Genomic DNA, 23,258 nt, shown 5'->3' on the forward strand with positions numbered 1-23,258 from the left:
GTGTAACTAGTGTGGAACTTATAGCGTGAGAATATACCGCTAAGTTGTAGGTGGCGGATTAGGATTAGAGTGAGTACCACTAAACAGTAGAGACAGTAGGTATCTACTACCGTCATTTAGTAGGCAGATACAGTAGAATAGGCCACTAGCAGTGACTTGGCTACTCTAAGTTTCACCAGTCACTCGTGTTAGTCCAGTTACTGTAGTTACTGTGGTTACCACTAACTCTACTTACCACTATAGTTCACGTCTGGAACAGCCCGCTCCGCTAGCTACGGCGGCGGAAATATACCAAAGTAACTCTGCTAAGCTTCATCGGTTTACGCTTTACTGGGCAAGAAACTGCCCAAGCTTCACGTCACAACATAAGTTACCTCTTGTGTTATACACTGCGCGCCTTCACCTTCCCCCAAGCTTGAATTACCTCACTGTCGTCCTCTCCAAACAACGACCACGCGTCATTTACCTGTGGAAAGCCACACACGACACTGGCTACGCCGCCTCGCTCACAATGGGCTTCTCAGAGCGCTTCCTCCGCACCGAACAGAACGTTCAATTGAGGTGTGCAACCTTCCTCCCCGCTTTGAGACATTATGACTGACCTGACTCCATCAACAGCTACGAGCTCTCCCACCGAATCTACACAGCCGCGCCATACCCCACCCTCGCACCTAATGGCTCCTCAATCGTCATCTGCGGTCACGACCAGGGCGTGCTCATCATCTGGCGGGGTGGCCGCACCTTCAAGCCCGCCGCGGCACCAAAGGCAAACGGAAACGGAGCCTCAAACAATGCAGTCATGATCATTGACTCGGACGAGGAGGCGCCTGATGCTGCCGAGGAGGAGGCAGAGTTTGAGGACGAAGAGGCCGAGACTGACCCGTCTCGTCCGTTTCCTCCAGTGCTACAATATATTGATCTCATGTTTGGCACCAGTGCGACGCACCTGGCGGTCTGTGCGGCCGTGCAAGATAGGATTGTCTTTGCTGCCACCTGTGGGGATAGCTCAGTTCGGCTTGTGTCTCTGCCGATAACGCCGCCGTCGCCCGAGAGGAAGGTAACGAACAAATCGAGGAATTGGGCCGAGACTGTTGTTACTCTATCCGGATTCTCGACCCCTGCTGATGGGGTTGCCATGACATCCGTCAAGGAACAGGACGAAAAGACCAAATCGAGTGGTTATCTGCTTGTGGCCTCTCATTCGAGGGAAGTCACAGGCTTGCTGATACTCCACAAAGTGCCAGTCTTTTCTGCGCAAAAAGGAGGGAAGATGACCGAGAGGCTGTCACAAGACCACACTGCCCCATTCCAGACGCAGTATCTGTCAACTCCAGCCTCAAGCCTCGACTTCAGCCACTCCTCAAACAATTTACTTCTCGCAGACAAGACAGGGGCAATCAGAATCTACTCTCCCGACGTCTCCGACGGATCCTGGCTCCTAACCCTCCACACTGACTTCATAAAGTCCGACACTGCAAAATTCTCCTCCCGCAAGGCCATCCTCGACACCAAGTGGGTCCTCGGCGGCAAAGCCGTCATGGTCCTCCTTGCCGACGGCGAATGGGGCGTCTGGGACCTCGAAGGCTCCGGCCCCGGCGCATCAAGAGGTATCCTCGGTAGCCAGGGCATCAAGGGCGGCGCCCTAACCCCCTTCTCCATCTCCGGCTACATCGACGGACCACCCATCAAATCAACCTCCCGCCCCACAGCCTCAACCTCCAAATTCGCCCCCATGACCCCTGCCACCCGCCGCACCGTCGAGCCCGCCCTCCTAGGCTCGCACAACCAATCCGCCACCGCGGGACTCATCTCCGCTCTACCCCTCCCGAAAACGACAACTACCAGCCCGGCAGATGAGCGTATCGCGTTCTGGATCGAAGACGCCTACGCCGTTATCCCATCTCTTCGCTCTTTTTGGGAAGCCCAGCACCGCCGCGGCGCGAACCTCTTCAGCGGCGCTTCAGGAACCAAGATGCTTCGCATCGACGGCGTCAACCTCTGCGGCGAACGCTGCACCGGCCTCGCGCAGAGTGTGGTCGATGGCAGCACACCCGAGCTCATCGTCGCAGCCGAGCACCGTCTGGTCATCGTAGCAGACCTCCCCGAGTCTGGCGGAGCACAAAAGCCCCGAGTACCAGCGCTAGAGAGCGGTGCAGGCCAACTACAGATCGCAGCCGCGCGCAGGGATCTGGATATCACGGGCATCGACCAGATGCTGGATCATATGGATGAGGATGGTGGGTCGCCGCTGTTTGCGAAGAGGAAGTCGATACAGAATTGATGACCTCCCTATCCCAATTGCGCATTAAAAGTTAACGGTCGAGATTTGTTTTAGATACCCAATACAGCGATTTCCTGGATCCCCCCGCCGTACTATATGTGTTCCCCCTTTCATCTTTTCCCCATTCTCATTTCTTATCTCTCTTCATCTCCCTTCTCACTACCCACCCACCCCACCGCTCCCCCACCAACTTCCCCACCCCCCATCCCCATGACACAACCCGCAAGGCAAGGTGGAGTACAAGGCAAGACCCATCCTTGAAACTCTGTATTCCATGCGGAACATCAACCTCGTGCATGCATACCATGCACAAACGAGTAGCCAGCGCGCTGGATCCTACGTCCCCCTGCCCTACGGCATGGACGTGTGGAGGCGCGCTGTGTCTAGGCAATTCTTCTATTCCCGCGAGGCAGGTGCAGGACGTTGGGCGTTTCTGTGAGCTGGGCGGGTTATAACGGTTGCTACATTTTTTGTTTTTTCGCTTGTAGATAGCTTAATAAGATATATATCTTGATTCTTACTTTGATGAAGGATGTTTTATTTATATCATGAGTTTAATGAAGGACGTTTCATTTATATCTTGACTTTAATGAAGGATGTTATCATTTAAATCTTGCATCTTAGCTGACTGAAGTAGCTTAGCTATCATAACACACCATACTGCCTCTAATGAAATATGCCACATCCACGTTAATTCCATCCATCACTGCCATTAACGCATAGATCCACTAACTCACTAGATAAGCGCTGTCGTGCAGCGCACCTACAAAGCACAGCAAGCAGAACAAAAACAGACTGACAGAACTGACAGGAACTGACAATATAAATCACAAGACGCCAAAAGGTGCGTCCGGTGGACAAGCAACAACCTTTCTTTTCCCATTTCCCTTCCCACCCCGCCGGTACCAGCCGCCGTGTTCCAGTCCCATTTCCAAAAAAGCAAATCCAAAGCACCATCCAGAATAAAACAACAACACACATAGCGCATCGTATCGTATCGTACACCAAACCCACTTTTCACCCCAAGGGGCGAGCGAGGCAGGGAGAAAGGGAGAAAGGGAGAAGTTGAAAAGGCCAAGCAACTAATCAATCCACACCCCCGCTCCCTCCCCAAACAACTCCTCCACATCCCCCACCCCCCCTCCAAACCCCTCAAACTCCTTCCCCCCCACAAACCCCAATAAATCCCCCTCCTGCGCCCCCACCATCGGCAACCCCTCCCCAAACGCCTCAAGGAACATCTCATCCGCATCCTGCTGCCCCTGCCCACTAGGCATATCATAGAACGACAAACTCGCGCTCGGCGACGACGCCTCAAACGTCGACGTGCACAGGTCAGGCGGCGAGCGCGCACTCAGCGTCGGGCTGGTCGCTGCGGCGGTGTGGTGGGAGTGGTGCGAATAAGTAGGGCTTGCGGCATTCTGGATTGTTTGGGGGGAGATACACTGCGTCTCAGCCGCCACAGTGACGGGCTGCATCGCGTATTCCAACTCCGCGTCCACGCCAGCGCCAACAAACGGATCAGCGGATGCATACGGACTATGCGCGTACTTGGAAAATGGTGGGGCATCAAGGACATCGTAATCCGCCTGCGGCGCGGGCGACAGGCCATACGAGCTCTCTGAGTACTCCGACGCTGAAGACGGCGCCTCGGATGACGGGTTACTCGCCGGCGCTGCCGCAGCGGCGTTCTTATTCTTCGTCCTTGTCCGCTGCGTCTTATTGACGCGCTCGTCGTGCTCGGGGCGGTGCTTGCGTGGTCGTCCGCGCTTGACGACTTTCTTAACTACGCCCTCAAAGGCACCAACGCACATCCCGCGCTGGCGATGACGGGTCAGCGCATCGTGGCGCGCGAAGCTGTTGCCGCATGCGCAGGGATACGGCTTGACGCCGCTGTGGATCTTGGCGTGGCGCTTGAGATCGTGCTGCCGGACGAAGCACTTGCGGCAGTGCGGGCACTGGAATTGGCGGTCGCCGAGGTGGGTCTGCACGTGGGACTTGATATTTTCCTTGCGCCCAAAGCGCTTGTTGCAGAAGGGGAAGAGGCAGAGGTATTTCTGGTCGGTGGGGGAGGGGCCGGAGATGTAGCACGCGATGTCGTCGGTGGTGATGCCGGTTTCGGCGTGGGCTTCATCGGCGTGGCAGGTGCTGTCTTCAGAGAAGGAGCGGTGGTGGAGGGAGGAGGATTGCATGGGGGAGTTGGCTTGGCTGGAGAATTCCTCGGGGTCGGGGTACGATCCATTGGGGGCATCGAGGTGTGGCTTGTTGTCCAAGGGGTCGCGGTAAAGTAACCTTTGGGGTAGTTCTGGTGAGGAGGATTGGGAGTGGAAGTTCTGAGGAGGGTATTTCGAGTGGGTTGGTGATTGATGGGGTGACTCGTAACTCCTGGGCTCGGTCTTGACGTATTGCATACCAATGGACGATGAGTTTGGCATTGGGCTGTTGCTAGGAGGAGATGGAGAGTCGCCCATCTCCGCCTGGATACGCATGTGCTGGAAGTTTGAGAGGGATTGGCGATTCCTGCGGTGGGTTGGCTTGATGGTGGCCTCCATGGAAGTATCATAGTCGCCAGAAAATGCTTGCGGCATGTGTTTTACCTTTGCATGGCGAGTAAATGGTGTTTGTGTTGGAGTGAGGGGAATGTAGTCTGTCATGCTGTTAGTAATGGAATACAGGATATGTGAAAATACATACTCGGAGAATCATGATTAGGAGGCGTGATTGGCCTTGAAGATGACTGCCTAGCAGATAAATCTTCATACTGCGCCACTCTATCGGCAATGTTGCCACTGACCCGACGGCTATGCGAAGACCTGTTGGGCTTGATAGTTGCGTTCCAACTTTCTTGCGCCTGCGAGCCATCGAATGCCATTGAAAAGTCAACATATGCTGAAGGAGTGGTCTCCTCATCCTGGTAGAGAAGAGAGTCATTGCCGGCGAACTGGCCATTCCTGGCGTGCGTGTTCTCGTTGACTCCGTTTATCGAATTGATCGGTTCGGGGTATGCTGAATACGAAGCGCGTTTTTTTGAGGCTCCATACACATCGATACACCCGATACCAAAGTTTTTCCTTTGCGGTGTGACAAGAGGCGATATTAAGTAGTTCTCATCGTCTGTCGGGTTGAAAAAGCGTGTCGGTTGTTGGCCCTGGCATGCCAGTCTGTGCAGCTGCGTTTCTTGCAATATATGCTGTTGGTTGTCGTTAAATCCTTGGTTAGTGATACTTCCTGTGTCCTGCGTTGGTGATTGGCGTCGTCGTTGATCCAGGCTCATGCCTCGTCGGTGTGAGGCATTCTTCTGGTTTGTTGGCAGGGTTGGGACCTTCGGGGCGTCGTAAGCCGTTGGTGTCGATTGTTGTCGTCGGTGTTGTCGGTGTCGTTGAAGGTTTTTTGGATTGGACAGCATTTGTAATGCAGTATGAGTTCGGAATAAATTGTGTCGTTGAAAGTATAGCAGTTAAGCTAACCTATGGTTCCGAGGACTGTCCATTTGTTAGATATGAGCAGACTCATCTCATCAGAAGGTTCATCTATACCTCCGCAGCGCAAGCCGTAAGGCCAGGCGTGTTAAGATTGAAGATCTATCAGCACTTGTCGGACTCTGGATGAGCCTTTGGTGGTTTAAGTGGCCTTGTTAGCCCTGGGATGAATGAAGAGCGGCGGTTTGAGAGATGAGGTTTTGCGCAGATGAGGATTGAAGCTTTTGTATTGATTCAATTGGATATGAAGTGAAGATGTATTGTAGAGTTGTAGAGGTTTTTCTTGAAGCGATTCTAGTAGAATGATCTTCTCAGGTTGCGGTTTCTTGGGATCTCCAAGGCAGATGACGCTATGTGATATCTCGCATAAACAGAGATGGTCGTTGCCGGGCAACGGGTAATCCTAAATTCCTAAATTCGGAATGACCAGGGTTGGTTGGCCAAGCTTCCGAGTTTGGACTAATCGGAATCGGAATCAACACCCAACGGAAACCCTTACACCAGCCATCGCAGGCACACATTCTTCTCAGGGCGTAAAAGGTTGATTAAGCTGAACCCTTGGTTGCATATTCACGCGTGGCTGCAGAACCTCATTTATACCGAGTATGTCGTCTACAACTGGTACGATGCGGGGGACTCCCTCGAGGAGTGGAGCTGCAAGAGGTGCTATGCCTCAGTTTACAAACAGTCCTTCCTCGGGCATCCCGAGACCTCTAGAGAACCATGGGAGCTCAACCCTTCAGAGCGAAGCTGGAGGCTCTTCAGTGAGCACCAGCAGGCAGAAGCAGTCGAAGAGAGATGAGGTGTGTTTACCCCCCGCCTTATCGCAACCGCTGCCAGAACCCCCCTTTAACGTTTGATTAGGCTATCCGAAGAAAAATCGAGACCGACCTCAGCAAGAAGACGAAGACCACCGGTCGTGCGAGACAATCCAAGAGAGCTCCTCTGGGAACTGTCATGGCCCTGAGGCCCAGCCAGGCCCTTCAAATCAAGCCGAATACAACTGTTGCCGAGGCTGCTCAATTGATGGCGGCAAAGAGAGAAGACTGCGTACTGGTCACCGATGATGACGACCGCATTGCCGGTATCTTCACCGCAAAGGATCTTGCATACAGGGTTGTTGGAGCTGGCATCAAGGCCAACAGCATCACGATCGCCGAGATCATGACCAAGAACCCGCTCTGTGCCCGCACCGACACAAGCGCAACCGACGCCCTCGACCTCATGGTCCGCAAGGGATTCCGCCATTTGCCAGTTATGGATGAGAACCAGGACATCTCTGGTATCTTGGATATCACCAAGTGTTTCTACGATGCTATGGAGAAGTTGGAGAGGGCATATAGCTCTTCCCGCAAACTTTACGATGCTTTGGAGGGTGTTCAGTCTGAGCTTGGGTCCAGCCAGCCGCAACAAATCATACAATACGTTGAGGCTCTACGCTTGAAGATGTCCGGGCCAACCCTAGAATCCGTCCTGGATGGCCGCCCTCCGACTACCGTCTCCGTCCGCACTTCCGTGAAGGAGGCGGCAATGTTGATGAAGGAGAACCACACCACAGCTGTCTTGGTCCAGGACCAGGGTGCCATCACCGGAATCTTCACAAGCAAAGATGTCGTCCTTCGTGTCATTGCTCCTGGGATGGACCCCGCCAACTGCAGCGTCGTTAGAGTCATGACGCCTCACCCAGACTTCGCTCCGATGGAAATGACCATCCAAGCTGCATTGAGGAAGATGCATGGTATGTACGATCCAGGTGTAAACTGATAGTTGCTAATAGACGATAGATGGCCACTACTTGAACCTGCCAGTCATGAACGATGGCGGCGAAATCGTTGGCATGGTTGACGTCTTGAAGCTTACATACGCCACATTGGAGCAGATCAACACCATATCTACAGGGGACAGCGAAGGCCCTGCTTGGAACAAGTTCTGGTTATCGTTGGATAATGATACGGAATCTATGATGTCAGGAGAGGGCAGCCATCACCAGGTTGCTAGTAGGTCTCTCATGTCCCCAGACCACTCGAAGCACGCTGGAATGATGGATACCAGCGTTTCCCCTGGCGATTCTGCATCCCACACCGGAGCCGAGTCTCCTGCTAGGCACCTGGAAGAGCCTGCACTGCCGGTCGAGGATATTCCATTCCCGTTCAAGTTCAAGGCACCAAGTGGCCGAGTACACAGACTTCACATCACTGCGTCCAACGGCATGGCAGAGCTGATCGCCCTGGTCACAGATAAACTCGGTGCCGAGGTTGAGGCTGTTGGAGGAGCAGCGAGCTTTGAGTATGGGAAGTTGGGGGCTTCAGGCTTTGCATTGAGCTACCTTGACGATGAGGGAGACACTGTTTCCATCACCACAGACCATGATCTCAAGGAGGCCATTGCCATTGCCAGACAAGGTGGACGCGACAAGGTTGATCTGTTTGTCCATGACCCCGAGAAGCCAGCCATCACGGCTACTGTCGAACCAGTCCCTGTCATCGCTGAGCTACCCACACCACCAATGTCAACTATCCGCAGGAGACGCGAGCGCGTCATCTCGGAGGAAGACGAGGAGAGCGACGAAGAGGACCATCACCGCCTTCACTCGCGCAGCCGGAGACAACAACCGGTCGTCCAGGAGGCCCCTCAGATCATCGCTGGAGTGCCGAATGATCTGCTGCTGCCGGGTGCGATTGTGACTCTTGCAGTTGCCATCATTGGTGTTTTCGCCATCACCAAGGCGACGAGCAGGTAGTAGCAAGGAGAGATGTTTTTAGATTTCTGCGGTATTTTTACGCCTTCATGATGTACCTAGCGTTAGCAGTAATGATGGGGGCTTTGTAGTGGCCCAATCCACAATTTTTTCGGAGCTTCAATAAATAGACTGTACCAAATAATTTGAAAGATACGCCCTCTGTGTTGTATATTGGTGTTGTCGCTCGTATGTCGCGGTCACCCATCAAGCTAACCGCTTCAAGACTAGCCGAATATTGCATCCTCGAAATCTCAAAAGTCGCTCCGACGACGACAACCAAACTCACCAGAACCATCAAGCCCACCACAATGATAATACGGAATGTAGCCTCACGGCATGGTACGAAACCCCCCCTCCCCCCAGCACCCCCCTCCCACCCAATTGACCCAACTAACCCCCCTCCTCCAGGCCGCCGCGCCCTCACCACCTCCCTCCGCACCCTCACCACCACCACCGCACCACCCCCTCAAAAACAACTCACCCCCGACTCCGTCAACCCCTCCGCCGGCGCAGACTTCAAGACCATGAACTACATCAAGCGCGCCACCGGCTCCCTCGGCTCAGACATCGCACCCTTCTACCAGCCCCACCGCGCCATCACCGCTCCCCTCGGGCCAGACGACATCACCCTCCCCTTACTCCTCGCATCGCAGTCCCACATGGGCCATGCAACCGCGCTGTGGCACCCGGGGAACCAGATGTACATCCACGGTATCCGCGCGGGCATCCACATCATCTCCCTCGAAGCCACGACCGTGCATCTCCGCCGCGCAGCAAAGGTAGTTGAAGGCGTAGCATTCCACGGCGGCACGATCCTCTTCGTCGGCACGCGCAAGGGGCAGCAGCGCGCTGTTGTCGGCGCCGCGAAGCTGGCAGGTGGATGCCATATCTTCGATCGCTGGATTCCGGGGAGCTTGACGAATGGGGATCAGATCCTGGGGAGGGCGGGGATCAAGGTCGTCGATGAGAGGGATGAGGTGATTGATAATGAGACGTTCCGCAAGAAGTTGGAGGATCATAGAGCGGTCAAGCCGGATCTGGTAGTGGTCTTGAATCCGTTGGAGAATTATATCTGTCTGCATGAGTGTGGGCTCGCGGGTGTGCCGACTATTGGCATTGTTGATACGGATACTAACCCGACTTGGGTTACGTATCCCATCCCGGCGAATGATGATTCGTGAGTCCCCCCAATCCTTTTCCGTCCTTCATGGTGTAGAAACAGTTTGCTGACGCGATGTATCCAGACTCCGCTGCACGCACCTCATCGCCGGTGTCCTCGGACGCGCAGGCCAAATCGGACAGAAGAAGCGCGCCGAGGCCGCGAAGGACGGGAAGGTGGCCTGGGAGACTGCGGAGTACTTGTCGGAGTGGATGGCGGAGGAGGTGGATGCTCAAGTTGACGCGAAGAAGAGTCCTGTGGAGAAGCAGTAGGGGGCTGAAGAGGGGGAAGGGGGACGAGGATAGTGTATTGTAAGATTTGTATGAATTAAGTGTTGGCATAGCATAGCATATAGGGCTGGAAGGCGTGGTATCTATCTACTGTATAACTCAGCATCCGCCGTTTCAAGCCCAGTGATCCGTAACCGACGTTCCCATGAACCCACAGAAGTGCCGCTAGGATCCTGTGTGGCCTAGTCGAGCTACGATCCTACACCACAAAGCGCCCATTATCACATCAAATAAAAGCATACAGGTTCCATAAAATTAGTAGATTTACTACCACATCTAGCTCACCGCTATGCTTAAACCCATATAAACCGCCTTCCCTCCCCAGGCGACAACCCGCACCAGCTTGTTCATTCATGGTATCAACCTCCCCACCCCACATCCATCTTCACTACCCAACTAGCTAAACGCCGACCTGGCAATCAACTGCGCTTCTGGCCCCAATTGCGCCGTCAACGCATTCAAATCCTGTCCGGTGATCTGGAGCAGGTTCTTCGTCGACGTCACGACCTTGACTGCGATCTGGCCTTGCAGGGTCTTAGCCTCGAGCGCGAGCACGACGGCTGCGAAGACCTTCTGGGGCTGCGTAAGGACAGCGGGGTGTTGTCTGTAGGTACGGTTAGCTGATGCTCCTGAATCCTGGCCAAAGTGGGCGGGGTTATGAAGTGTACTCACTGATCAATAAGCTGCGACAAATACAAATAAGCATACGGCGCCGCCTCCTCATCATTAACCACCGGCAGCGTCTCCACCCACCTCCTACTCGTCTCATCCGGCTCCCTCACCTGACTCGCGTTGTAATGCAGAATCTTCGCGATCGCCGCACACGCATTCTCAGTCACGAACACGTTATCCTCATCCCTCGCATCCGGCACCGCGCACAACGCAAACAACGTATCCACCGCCGCGCCAAGGAACCCAGCCCAGACGACTCCGCCCTTGTGCGCCGCCATCCCGACACCATAGGCGGCAGCTTGGCGGTTCGCGGGCGCAGCGTCGCGGCACCCGGCGATGAGCGGCTCGATGATGAAGGCGTTGTACTCCCAGCTCCTCTCACCGCAGAACTCGAGCACGTCATCCATGATGCACAGACCCCACTGTCGCTGCGTCGGGTCGCCGTTCTTGAGGAAGGCGTCGTAGGTGGCGCTGAGGCGGCCCCAGGCGGGCAGGAAATCCACGCCGTGGTTCTTGAAGATGCAGTGGAAGGCCTTGTTCATCTCGGCGAGCAGGGCCTGGTCGTCCTCAATGGCGTACAGGATGTCGTCGTCCTCCTCTTCGCCCTCCTCGCGGTTGTTCTCCTCGGCTTCCTCGGCGCGCTCCTTGACGCGCTCTTTGTAGTCTTCGAGCGCCGATTGGGCGGCCGAGACGAAGGCGTCCATATGTTTGCCCGAGAGGCAGTTCTTGCCCATCACCTCGACGGATTCGTAGAAGGAGTGGTACATCTCGGCGAGGGTCTCGATGGCGGGCTCGGCGGTGAGGACCTCGAGGATCTTCTCGAGCGTGGGCTCCCAGAGGCTGGTCAGCTCGTTGGAGGGGATTCCGTAGGCCTTCTTGTAGGAGTTGATCAGCTGCGGCACAAGCTTGGCGGAGATGACGCGGACGGGGTCGTGGAAGAAAAATGCAAGGCCTGGGACGGCGATGTTCTGCATGATATCCGGAACGTATGGCGCGAAGTCGGCCTCCAAGACTTGCGCGTAGACAACAAGTAGCTCGATAGCAATGTTCTTCTCGTCCAATGTGCTGGTCTTGATACCGATGATCTTGCCCTTAAGAGGCACCAACTCCCATCCCTCCTCTTGCTGGATGGCCTCGGCCTGCTCCTCGTCGTCCAAGAGCTGGATATCAGCCTTGGCCTTCGCAATCTCGAGAAGCGGTGGCATGACGCTCGGCAAGAATGGAATGAAATCCTTCTCCAGGACTCGGCACATACGTCCCCAGCAGTGCATGAGGTATTGTGCTTGCGGGTCGTCGGCATCAGTGATGCTTCCCTGGATCGAAGCGAGGAGCTGCACCAGGGTCATGGCATCATCGCGGAGACGCTCCTTTCCAACAGCCAAGGCAATCAGAGTAGCGCACTCCATAGCCTTAGCACGCAGCAGGCGGAGCTCCTTGGTGTTCTCTTGTCGCAGAACAGTAAACAGCAATGGCATAAGGGTATCATAGTACTTGGAGAAGGCAGCCTCGGCCGAGTCGGCGACTGTGGCAATCGTCGATAGAGCCTGTTCCTGCACGTATCTCTTTGGGCTTTGGAGGATCTGGAAAAGAAGGCTCAGGAGGCCATCCAGGTACTGCTCCAACACCTCCTTTTGAGCGGCCTCGCAGAAGTTAACCAGGGCAGCGGCAGCGTGGGCCTGGACGCGGGGTTCGGCAGACTCGAGAACCGGGATAATGGCTGGAAGAACAATCTGGTGGTAGTTCTCCTGCATGGTGCCAGCGAAGTCAGTGCTCATCTGACCAAGGGCGTTGCACCCTGCCCATCGTACACGTGGGTGGGGGTCGCGCAGCGCCGGGACAACCAATTCGAGGACCTTGTCCAGCTCTCCAACCATCAGGTCACGGCAGCCTTCTGAGATGGCCGAGATGGCCATCAGAGCGGCGTGTCTATCCCTCCATGCGTTGGAGGTCATCATACGTGGTAGCCAACCGAATGTGGGCGCCAGAATGGTCTGTCCGCCAAGTCTGTTCGCCAATCTATCCATACAGTGTTCACCAGCGACGTGGTTCATGTCGCTCTCCTCGGGCTCCATATCCTCGGAGTCGTTCCACTCAGCTGCATCGTCGTCGTCGACGCCAATGTCAGTCATCAGACTCAAACATTGCGTAATCATATCAGCAGTGAACGATGGGTCCTTTCGGCACATCCCAGGCGCGTAGTCGGCGAACGTAGCCATAAGCTCCAGAGAGTTTTGCCTCGCCTGGTCGCTGAGCTCTTTATCCTGGATGACAGATATGCTGAAAGCGACGAGGTTGCGGAAGAGCGGCTTGAACATTTTCGGGGCAACCTCTGCAAGGTCGATGAGGGCAGTAAGGGCTCTTGTCAAGTCTTCGGAATCCTGCGACTCCTTGATCGGTGGGAGGATGTTCAGGACCTCTGGGATGAGTGCGTAGTACTTGACTTGCGCCTTCTTGCTAATTGTGCGGAAAAACGAGGCGAATGCCTCCATGGCCGATAATCGGACATTGACGTTGACATCCTTGAAGCCCTTCGCAAAAGCCGACAGCACAGTGTCCTCATGCTGCTTCTCAATTATACCGGGGGTCGTTGCGAAGATCCTGTAGGCATTTTCCCTCTGTCCTTCGTCTTTGGAGTTGCTGAGCGTAAACAACACACCGAGTAATTCGGGCCATTGTTGACCTATATTGTCATATATTGTCAGGGACACTATCAGTAAAAACCAAGGGGTGCGCTCGTACCGTTATCTGAGTATTCTCTCGCCAGCTCAGCGACCGCATCGCCAACCTTGTTCCGCACGGTGTTGACGGTCTCGTTGCCAAGCGCCTCGAGCAGCTTCTCGCGGATCGCATACGCCTGCTCTTGTGATATAGATAGGAACAGCTCGATCTGGTCTCCACTCGCAGCCTTGCGAGTCTTTGAAGCTATGCGACGGAAGATAACTGAAGCAAATGAGCGCGTCTAAATTCCCGACATTAGCCAACTGAAAGCGCCGACAGAGATCATAATCCCACGGGATCCTGCATGCATACCGTGGTGTCGGTGGAGCCATGGATCTGCTCCACCAGGCCCATCAAAAGGACCTCTGGCTGGGTGTTTGTCCAGTTGTTCGCTAGGTGCTCTTCGGCCTGGGAGCGGATGTTGTTGTCGCCTGACTGCAGGGCCAGCAGCAGCTGCGAGAGCTCGGCATGAACCTGAGGTGACAGGACCGACGACATTCTCGCGCGTCTCTTTTGTTCCTCTCTACTGTTCCTCTCTACCAGTAATGGCTGCACCGGATGGTTTGGACCCTGACCGATCGCTTTTCTCTCTCGTTTGTTGAGGGTTTGTTGGGAGGGGCTAAGAGCGTGGAAGTGTCAATGGCGCGTATAACCAAGGGACTGACTCTACGGCCTTTTTGTTCGCACTGGGGGAACCGACGGTGGCAGGGACCAAACAAAGGACGTATGTAGTTGTTTGTTTTTCCGAGGTCAAGAGAACCTAGAGGAATCAAAGATATAGTAGTATATGGCGACAGAGGTAGGACAGGATTTCTTATAGAACAGGAGGAGAGACAAATAGAAGAAGAATGGTGGTGATGGGCGTCGTCATGTCGACCTTTTGTGGTAGTGGGGTTGTTGCACACAAAACCGATACAAAGTGCTCCGTATAAATTTTGGGAAAGGGAGCGGGGAGGATGGCGCGCCAATCAGAGGGCGTTATCGGGTTGGATATTCTTTCAATATTCTTATTCTCCAAGTTATTCTCTGCCAAAGTACGACATTTCAGTGCAGCCAGGCACGGCGACGCTGCCCGAATGCATGAAATGCGATGGTACATGGGGGGATTTTAATTATTTTAATTCTTTTAATTCTTTTAATTTATTTACAGTCTTGCAATCCTCACAACGTGACCCTCACTCGCAGAATGTTTTAGTTGGTGGCGATGGATAATGTCATGGCGAATTCCTGTGACCGTTTTGGCTCGGATCACCGGTACGGTATCATGGTTATGCATGAGCTACAGTGACAAGACTTCGATACAGCAGGACCAAAGAACCTCTTCCACTATTGAAGAGGTCGACCATAGAAAGTCCTAAAGAGCCGACGCATGAACCCCAAACTCCAATACGGTATGGGTTAAATTGGAGCTTAGCTCGAAGCTCCTTGTTTCCTAGAAGCACATTTGCAACTGCTGACTTCCAACAGTATCATCGGAGCTGAAACTTCAAGCAACTCAACGAAAATAACTGGGGCTGGTCGGGATATTCCTGATTTTGGAATTTTACAGGTAAGAAGTGACAGGTATTCTGGCGAAATAACTTGCTGAAGTATGAGATAGTTAGACACATCCGACGGCGAGCGAGCTGATTTCTCGCAGAGACGTTATCTCAGGAGGGAGTACAGGCTTGATATATCTCCTGCCTTCTGGGTATGTGAGAAAGACAGCCTACCCAGATATAACTAGAAAGCAGAGTCTTCGAGATATCGAGCACGAGTACAAAATCTGTCAGAGGCTTCCGCGGCATGGCCAGTGCCAATTACGAGAACGGATCGCAAAAGACCGCAACCCCAGGAGATCTCGATCAACACTTGATCGCGACGCTAGCTCCTGTTCGGCAGAGTGGCCGTCTAGATCAAACCTGCTGGGTGGTGTGACACACTCTCCATATGTCATCTATTTTCGCAGACTGCAGCTTCTGCTCTGGGATATGCAACGATAGCGCTTGCACAGGTCGACCAGGACTGGTGGCAGGACTGGTGGCAGGACTGGGCTCGGAATGTAAGGCGATCCCGAGTGCAGCCGCAACATGCAAACGGTCAGTCGGGTGACGATCCAAGTATCGATTTAGTGAGCCTTGCCCCTGGCATAGCCAGTGAAGAACGCGTGGGAGAGTCTGCATGGCGTTCAGAGATGAGACGATGGAGGGAAGGAAACTGAAGACCTTCTCAGCGGGCAGAGTGTGCAGTACGTGGCTGAGGGCCAGCTCAGAATACGTTACCTTTTGGGTGCTTTGATCTAAATCATTGCCAACACCACGACTCAAAGCCTGAGAGCAATGTCTAGCAGTGGTAGGAGTTGTGCTTGCCATGGCCGAAGCAAAGGCATGAGGGAGAGGGAAAGTGAGAACGGGCGACGTGGACGAATCGCGCCACTCACTACTTTATCTAAAAGTTGTGGGTCCTGGTCCCTGATGGCCGCGCGGGCCACCCATTTATCCCATCACAGATGGCACACTTCAAGAGTACGTACTACGCCGATCATCTAGAAGCTTTGAATACCGCGACCCCTTGCGCTATCAAGTTGGATAGACGGGCGCAAGGCCTTTGCTTCAAAGAAGCTGCGGTACCTCAAAGCGCAAACATGACGTAAGTTGCAGTATGAGTCACCATTGTTCCATTACCTTCTAATCTGTCTCCAAGTCATTTATGTCCCGCTCACAAAAGCCTTTTACCTCGCCTTCCCCCTCCCCCTCCTCCCTTCTCTATTCTCCGTTTCCTGACTGTCTCTACTTTAACTCACTCATTTAACACAATCTCTTTGCGAGCTCTCGAGCATTATGAACATCATTCATGTATACGCAGTTGCCGCAGGCGGCATCTTTGCTCTCCTTCATCTGTTTCCGAAGATCATGCCGCTCGTTACTTACCTATCCCTCCGCTTCTCAAAGCACATCACGTATCCATACCTTCTCCATCGACATCGCATTCTAGCGCCATGGAGTCGAGCTGGTGTTCTCGTACAGCTGATCTACACTGCAGTGAATCTATTCTGCGTCAGCTTCAGAGCTTCTACGATTTCGGACGCTGGCCTCCGAGCGGGGTCACTCGCGGTGGTCAACATGGTTCCCCTCTTCGCCGGAGCGCATCTCGCCTTCTTCGCGGACCGGCTTGGGATATCTCTCAGGGCCGTCCGTGTTGTCCATCGCTCCACAGGTTTTATGGCTTTCTCGTTAGGCCTCCTTCATGTTCTTGTGATTGCGGCGTCCAACGTCCCCATCCCTTTAAACGAACCCCGGAATTTGTTTGCGGTTTTCAGGTGGGGTAAGTGGGCGGCGATACCAAAGCCGCTAGCTACCATCAGAATACTCTCGTACTCGTCCATGGCAACACGTGGCCCATGGGGGCCATTGAACATGATGATTGGGTTAATAGTGTGGCCCTTCTTAGCATGATATAGCAACTCCTGGGTCAGGCCCCTCTGAGGCTCAATGAGGAGATCGAGGGTATGCTGCTCCTTGGGCTCCCAAGAGATCACCATGAACGGGTGGCTCTGCAGGAAAGACCAGAAGCTGACAGAAGGTATCCACAGGTTAACATACTGTTCATCATCGACCTTTAGCGGCTTCTGAAGGTGAAGGCGGATCTTGACCGCACCCGAATCATGGGTGATGGTGGCCCGTGAGAGGTGGTGTCGAAAGATTCCGTTGCGAAATATGACGTTGCTACTTTGTAGAAGGAACATGGACAGTAATAAACCTGCGGAGACATATATATAAAGGCGGGGGAAGAGCTTTTCGGAGGGCAAATGCCACCACACTGCATAGGCAAAAGCCACTGCGAGCGCCTGGTGTGTCCGGAGGAAGAGCTCGTAGGAGAGTTTACGAAAAAGAGGGCACACGAGCAGTACGAGAAGGCAAAGCAGCGATCCTCCCTATGCAGTTTTTAGTTAACGGTCTAGGGATGAGAGAAGCCATACATAGGCTATAATGCTCGCATAGTCCGAGCTCGCCGGATCCATCTCGTCTGGCAGATCCGGGATAAAGGTAAGGTTCCAATCCGGGCTTCACACAAAAGCTGACGAAGCCAGCCGACGGCCTCGCAGCTCAGTCACTGCTGAACAGCGTATTAGACGAGGACAAGTTAGATGATGGTTGTGTATGTCCCTGGGGTCGCTTCATATCCTCGAATTGTCTCGCTAATGAATGCCTGGGCTAGATTCTCGATGTCTCAGTATACCTCGAATACAGCGATTCTCGAAGTTTCCGTTTGGTAACCGTGCTACCGCGTATCCGGGATCCGCGCCGTTGCTCGAGATATTTCTAGCAGAGGTCTCGGGGAAATATATAAAGAGACCACGGACAGAGTGTGGCCGTTTTAGCTTACGTACCTTGTTTCGAGTGCCTTGCTCTTATGCTCTATGATCCACCCTTTGTGAGCCATCATCAAAACCACAAAGCGGTAACTACATACATATTATGAAGCTCACGAGATTGGAGAAGGAACCAAATCTCCTACAGTCGCTTGCAAAATCGGCTTCCCCTCGAACGCACTTTAAAGAAGTTTAGCCCCATCTCAGTTAAGGGGGTCTATTACCGCCTTGCCAAACTTGGTTAGGCGCAGAATATAGATCAAGGTCACGAGTTAAAGACAAATTTTTAGCGGCTGAAATACATTTGTCATCTTCATCAGCCATTGGACATGTGACTATTTATGTAATGATTTGAGTTTTCTATCTACAGCATAATGATCTAACGTGCATGTATAACGAAAGTGCCAAACAAGCGAAAGTGCCAAAATCATGCGGTGACCAACCCCCCCAAGTAAATGTTAAATTCCTCCACAACAAAACATGCGCCATAAAAATGATGAAAGCAAATTAGTGCTAGCTATCCAAGCTATGCAAAGCGACCCAAATTTGCGCCTTCGAGTTGCAGCTAGGATCTATTCCGTAGACCACCGCAAGCTACGTCACCGTTTACAAGGCGTACCTTCATGACGCGATATCCAAGCCAACTTACGGAAATTAAGTAACCTAGAGGAATCAGTTCTTGTTCAGTATATACTTGACTTAGCTGCTAAAGGTTTCCCTCCTCAGTTGTCTATTGTTGAAGATATGGCAAATCGACTACTTGCAACACGCGACGCGCCACGCGTCGGGTCACGTTTGTAAGGATGCCTCCTTACTCGGGGTAGTTACGGCCGTCACGTGGCGCCATCGAGACTCGGGGCCGTTACGGGTCAGTCGCGACTGACAGCCTTAGGCACATAACGTAAGGAAGCCTTAGGCAAACAGGGAGCTAGCTGAGTCGGAGCGGTTTCGGGTATTTTAAGGGAACAGCCATACAGGGTGACACCTTCATCTTTTTTGTATCCTTCGTAGTAGACCTATAGGATTGCACCGACTCATATCCGACTCGCACTCCCATATGCCACTTCTCGTGATACGGTGCCCTGCGTCCTTACATTATACAAAAGAGATCACGCCTGCCGGGGACGGCCGTACGTAAATAATATCCCACAACTGGAACGACTCAGGAGAACTGTCGAAACACCACCGACCGCGACTCAGTGACATTTCGAAGTAGAGACCTGACGACTTCAAATAGCCGTGACCCCAGAGAACTCACGGACAACCAGTGGATCAGGGTTTGATCCTGCAGAGCAAGCTGGTAAAGTCGCCGACGCGTTGGCGCCGAATAGGATACGAGATCCTTAAGAACCCCCTCAAGCACAGAGGCAATTGTGAACAAGAGTGTTGATAGCTACGAGCTACCGGAAGTCAAACTCTTTCGTATCGACACCGATACACTCCCGAACCAATATGAGGAAAATGACCTCAAACATCCCCCAAGACAATGATGGTCAACCGTCACGAATGTCAACGAGACAAACCACAGCTGCAGCTACGACCGCTGCACCCACCGATGACATACCGGATCGAATGGCAAACCTCGAGATCCAGATGCAAGAGATCAAGGAAATGATAGCCAACCTAGCGGCAACCCAGACCAGAATACCGTCCACGCCACCGGTGGACACCGTCGAAGTTGAGGAGCGACGAACTTCCCCTATGCGAAACACCCCCGAGACAGTTCAGTTGCCGCCTCTTCGAAACACTCGTTCTCCATCGATTCCGAGGATGTATTCCGAAGACCCTCCGAATCGCTACAAGAAATCCACCATCTCTGAGAAGATTACGCCGCTCAGCGATGGGATAGAACATACCTTTATGCAATGGAGCGCGTCCATTCGGGACCGCCTCGTAGTCAATGAGGATCACTACCCTACCGACGTCTCGAGAAGAGCGTTGATATGGGGGACTACGACTGGCCTGGCAAAGAAATACCTCAAACCCCAATACCTATCCGCGACACATGGGTTTCGGAGTGCCGACGAGATTATGGACCTGTTGGGTTCATATTACCTCACTGGCAACGAAACGGAACAGGCCCGGAACCTCTTCGACGACCTCCAAATGGGAGAGAAAGGACATACCAACGAGACTTTCTCAGAGTTCAAAGCTCGCTTCCAAAGTGCAGCTATTACGGGACAGGTCACAGAGTCGGAATGGTTTCGGTACATGTGGAACAAGTTGACCCCTCAATTCCGTAGCCGCGTAGCGGTTATCAAAAGTCAATGGAAGGGAGACTACCACACTATGGTCCGAGAACTCACCGCCTTCGATCAGGAGCGACGCCGGAATAACGAGCTAAGCTTCCCGTCCAAGAGCGGCGAGTCGAGCTCCCGAGGACCCGCCCGTCTGAGCTCATCTAGGTTCACACCCGCTGAGCCCGTAAGAACCCAACCGCCGAGGCCTACAAGAAGCCCTCTGGTCTCCTTCCAGAGGACTCCTTTTACGCCCACGGCCCCCAAGCCGGACATTACAGGCCGCGTGCGGACCGCCGTGCCGGCTACGTCCGGGAACTGTTTCAAGTGCGGCAAGCCGGGCCATTTCCAAGACAAATGCCCGCTCAACCCCACCGTCAAGGAGATTGACCGCGAAGCCCCTGAGGACGAAGAGCAGTGGGAGGAAGCAGTCGCCCACCAGTCGGATGCGTCCCTGGAGGAAAACGACGATGTAATGGTGGGTGCACCAGATATGAGAATCTAGCCACCCAAGGAAGGGATGAATTTACTAAGACAACACACTGTCTTAGGAAACAGAGCCAAAGGGTTGTAGCTTAGACTATTCCACAACGCAGCAATCAGGTGTATGATGTGGTGAAGTGGTTTAGACAAGTTGCAACAAATGTTGAGTCTGAGAACTCAGGGGTAAGTCAGAGGTTAGCACCTCACTGACTTTTCAAAAACAGAGAATAACAAGATCAATGCTTGGAAGCTTGGAAAAGACGTAGAAGTATGTGCTAGTCGATTTACTGTATTGCCTGCTTGCCCTTTCTTAAGGAAAGGGCAATCCTATTTATGCCAAAGGAGTGTAGTTCTCTTATTTTCCATGACTTTCCATGACTAACCAGGCTTGGTAAATGTATTAGAAATCAAGTGCGACCCACAACTAGCTTGCTAATCATGTAGTGAACGTAAGAGAATCCCATAGAACCATCTCTTGGGTTCCTAGCCTATAGGAAGTGAAAAGGAGGTCCAAGGTCAGAGTACCTATAGACAAATTATGTCATAACTTAACCAATCTTGTGGGTAACTAAGGAGCGATGACGTGTAATGAATCATAGAGGGTTGTAGAAGCTTCTAGAGCTATTGTTCATGTTCCTAGGCCTCTAGTTGGTAGAGATATGCCATGTGGTAGTATTGGCCCACCCCCTTAAGGAGGAGATTTTCTTAATAACTTGTTCAATGAGTGTCCAAATGATATGCCGTGATGTATGTAGCATAAACAGATGTAGTAGAAGAGTTTGCAGCAATCGTTGAGTAGTATTGCTTCTGTTGTTGGTGTGATAAGCCAAGATATGTATGGTGACTTGTAGGTTTGAGGAGGAGATTTCTAAGTTTGCTCTTGAGTTTGATAGCAAACTGAGTGCAACGAATGTCAGTATGACAGACGAGGCCTAGGGAAAGGCTCCTTCCTAGGTCTACGCAAATGTGATCTGCAAGGACTGGATTTACGAGAGCTCTTGGGAGGCTCCCAATTTCTCGTTGATACAACCCTGAGTATGAACGGACTCGGGGTGCAAACGAAGTCACTCGCAGACACAGGAGCAAATGGCTACCTCGTCATTAATAAGCTTTTCGCGCAACGGTTGTCGAAAGCGCTTCAGAGCCCCATACGGAAACTGCCCTACTCTGTACCCATACGTGGATTTCAGCGAAATATCCAAAGCTACGTATCGGAGTATATTCGGTTACACTTGACAGTCGAAGGACGCCGAATATATAACTGCCCCTTTGTGCTCCTAGATCTCGGAGCGCAAGATGTGATAATTGGGAAGAAGCTTTTTAGCCGCTTCCGAATCCTACTCGACTCTGCAAAGAGCCGGCTAGTATGGCCAAAGGAGTACCCGCCTACTCCTAGCTGGAGCAAAGAGATCACCTTGCCCTACCACTCGCGTGAACTGTCTATACGTCACCCCGCCCATCAATCGGATGCGAACCGGCGGGACGATGCCATCGACCATGACGACAGACGACGTGAGGGCGGACGCTCGATACCAATGAAAGTGATAACGGCCCATCGTGACGCTATTATGATCACCCCACCGAGCCCGGTGCGAGACGAGGGAACGACCCACCCGCACCCCAAAACCCCAAGGACACGAGCCTCGCCCGTGGAAACCTATAAAGACGGACCCTTAGGGCAAGTGGAGGCGAAACCTCCAAGAAACGGACCATCCGCATATGAGAGAAAGAATCATGGGAGGAGCGGAGTCTTCTCTCTTTCCCGACGCCAGACCCTGGTACGCAGCTTCACGCCGGTCCAAATTTGCGAGATTGGCGCAAACGCTTTCCACTATGAGATGATGCGAAGCGACTCCGAGTTCTTTACGACAAGCATCTACGAGATCGACCAGATCATCCGAGAGAGGGAAGCGGCCGAGGACGAGGAAACGCTCCGCCTCATTCGGGACAAGCTTCCGCATATGCACCGCAACTATTCCGATGTCTTCTCGAAGTCGGAATCTGATCAGCTTCCCCCGCATCGCATATACGATCACAAGATACAACTAGAAGCCCCTTTACCAAATGCCTTTTCGCCACTATACCGACAAAGCACCGAAGAGCTTAAGGCGACTAAGCAATACCTATTAGAGAACCTCGAGAAGGGCTTTATAGTCAATAGCAATAGCCCGTTTGCCTCCCCTATACTGTTCGTGAAGAAGGCAGATGGCAAACTGAGATTTTGTATCGACTACCGGAAGTTGAACGGACTTACCCGTAACGACCCCTACCCTATCCCGCGTATCGACGAACTACTAGGACGGGTGTCGAAAGCAAAAATCTTCACGAAGCTAGACATTAGGCAAGCCTTCCATCGTATACGAATGGACCCCGACTCCGAGGAGTACACGACCTTCCGGACTCGGTATGGATCCTACAAATGCAAAGTGCTGCCATTTGGCCTAACGAACGGCCCCGCAACCTATCAGAGGTATATGAACGACGTTCTTATGCAATACTTGGACGACTTCTGTACTGCCTACCTAGACGACATCCTAATCTACTCCGAGGACCCCGCGGAACACATGGACCACGTACATAAGGTCCTCCAACGGCTTCGAGAAGCAGGACTACAAGCCGACATTAAGAAATGCGAGTTCAACGTAACCCGGACAAAGTATTTAGGCTATATCCTGACTACTACCGGTGTCGAAGCGGATCCCGAGAAGATTGAACCCCTCCGGAATTGGATCCGGCCAACAACTGTCACAGGCGTGAAGTCTTACCTTGGATTCTGCGGCTTCTACCGCCAATTTATCAGAAATTTCGGGAAAATAGCCAAGCCTCTCACCACTATCACCAGCCCCTC

At 52.9% G+C, this 23,258-nt stretch overlaps 7 protein-coding genes across 7 annotated transcripts; 3 read left to right on the forward strand and 4 right to left on the reverse strand.

Annotated features, from left to right (window-relative positions):
- The first annotated feature begins 217 nt into the window (after positions 1-217).
- Positions 218-2,773, forward strand: VC83_09186 (uncharacterized protein). The gene is made up of 2 exons (XM_024472631.1): positions 218-561; positions 619-2,773. Exons 1-2 carry the CDS (start codon positions 512-514, stop codon positions 2,279-2,281), a joined length of 1,713 nt encoding a protein of 570 aa, XP_024319855.1. The 5' UTR covers positions 218-511; the 3' UTR covers positions 2,282-2,773.
- Positions 2,774-2,815: 42 nt separating this feature from the next.
- On the reverse strand, positions 2,816-6,075 carry ACE2 (Metallothionein expression activator). Its single transcript, XM_024472632.1, has 3 exons — positions 5,818-6,075; positions 4,976-5,763; positions 2,816-4,928 (listed from the first exon to the last, which is right to left on the reverse strand). The coding sequence occupies exons 2-3, from the start codon at positions 5,685-5,687 to the stop codon at positions 3,364-3,366; spliced, it is 2,277 nt and encodes a 758-aa protein (XP_024319854.1). The 5' UTR covers positions 5,688-5,763; positions 5,818-6,075; the 3' UTR covers positions 2,816-3,363.
- On the forward strand, positions 6,071-8,723 carry VC83_09188 (uncharacterized protein). Its single transcript, XM_024472633.1, has 3 exons — positions 6,071-6,563; positions 6,625-7,498; positions 7,545-8,723. Exons 1-3 carry the CDS (start codon positions 6,366-6,368, stop codon positions 8,498-8,500), a joined length of 2,028 nt encoding a protein of 675 aa, XP_024319877.1. The 5' UTR covers positions 6,071-6,365; the 3' UTR covers positions 8,501-8,723.
- MRP4 (37S ribosomal protein, mitochondrial) lies at positions 8,689-10,052 on the forward strand (the record flags this gene model as incomplete). The annotated part of the gene is made up of 3 exons (XM_024472634.1): positions 8,689-8,839; positions 8,909-9,677; positions 9,745-10,052. The coding sequence occupies 3 exons, from the start codon at positions 8,689-8,691 to the stop codon at positions 9,929-9,931; spliced, it is 1,107 nt and encodes a 368-aa protein (XP_024319876.1). The 3' UTR covers positions 9,932-10,052.
- VC83_09190 (uncharacterized protein) lies at positions 10,053-14,230 on the reverse strand. The gene is made up of 4 exons (XM_024472635.1): positions 13,652-14,230; positions 13,361-13,580; positions 10,622-13,301; positions 10,053-10,553 (listed from the first exon to the last, which is right to left on the reverse strand). The coding sequence occupies exons 1-4, from the start codon at positions 13,835-13,837 to the stop codon at positions 10,346-10,348; spliced, it is 3,294 nt and encodes a 1,097-aa protein (XP_024319869.1). The 5' UTR covers positions 13,838-14,230; the 3' UTR covers positions 10,053-10,345.
- Positions 14,231-15,234: 1,004 nt separating this feature from the next.
- Positions 15,235-15,690, reverse strand: VC83_09191 (uncharacterized protein; the record flags this gene model as incomplete). Its single annotated transcript, XM_024472636.1, has 1 exon — positions 15,235-15,690. The coding sequence occupies one exon, from the start codon at positions 15,688-15,690 to the stop codon at positions 15,235-15,237; it is 456 nt and encodes a 151-aa protein (XP_024319870.1).
- An 872-nt stretch (positions 15,691-16,562) lies between these two features.
- Positions 16,563-17,063, reverse strand: VC83_09192 (uncharacterized protein; the record flags this gene model as incomplete). The annotated part of the gene is made up of 1 exon (XM_024472637.1): positions 16,563-17,063. The coding sequence occupies one exon, from the start codon at positions 17,061-17,063 to the stop codon at positions 16,563-16,565; it is 501 nt and encodes a 166-aa protein (XP_024319871.1).
- Positions 17,064-23,258: the final 6,195 nt, after the last annotated feature.

The sequence above is a fragment of the Pseudogymnoascus destructans genome, assembly GCF_001641265.1.
Source record: "Pseudogymnoascus destructans isolate 20631-21 unplaced genomic scaffold scaffold_34, whole genome shotgun sequence".
Taxonomy (NCBI): domain Eukaryota; kingdom Fungi; phylum Ascomycota; class Leotiomycetes; order Thelebolales; family Thelebolaceae; genus Pseudogymnoascus; species Pseudogymnoascus destructans.

Coding starts and splice junctions, on each gene's coding strand:
- VC83_09186 (XM_024472631.1), top strand. CDS start 512: ATGGGCTTCTCAGAGCGCTTCCTCCGCACCGAACAGAACGTTCAATTG. Junction 562..618: donor GAACAGAACGTTCAATTGAG/GTGTGCAACCTT, acceptor CTCCATCAACAG/CTACGAGCTCTCCCACCGAA.
- ACE2 (XM_024472632.1), bottom strand. CDS start 5,687: ATGCTGTCCAATCCAAAAAACCTTCAACGACACCGACAACACCGACGA. Junction 4,929..4,975: donor TCCTAATCATGATTCTCCGA/GTATGTATTTTC, acceptor ACAGCATGACAG/ACTACATTCCCCTCACTCCA.
- VC83_09188 (XM_024472633.1), top strand. CDS start 6,366: ATGTCGTCTACAACTGGTACGATGCGGGGGACTCCCTCGAGGAGTGGA. Junction 6,564..6,624: donor AGCAGTCGAAGAGAGATGAG/GTGTGTTTACCC, acceptor ACGTTTGATTAG/GCTATCCGAAGAAAAATCGA. Junction 7,499..7,544: donor TGCATTGAGGAAGATGCATG/GTATGTACGATC, acceptor AATAGACGATAG/ATGGCCACTACTTGAACCTG.
- VC83_09190 (XM_024472635.1), bottom strand. CDS start 13,837: ATGTCGTCGGTCCTGTCACCTCAGGTTCATGCCGAGCTCTCGCAGCTG. Junction 13,581..13,651: donor ATGGCTCCACCGACACCACG/GTATGCATGCAG, acceptor TCGGGAATTTAG/ACGCGCTCATTTGCTTCAGT. Junction 10,554..10,621: donor TTGTCGCAGCTTATTGATCA/GTGAGTACACTT, acceptor CCGTACCTACAG/ACAACACCCCGCTGTCCTTA.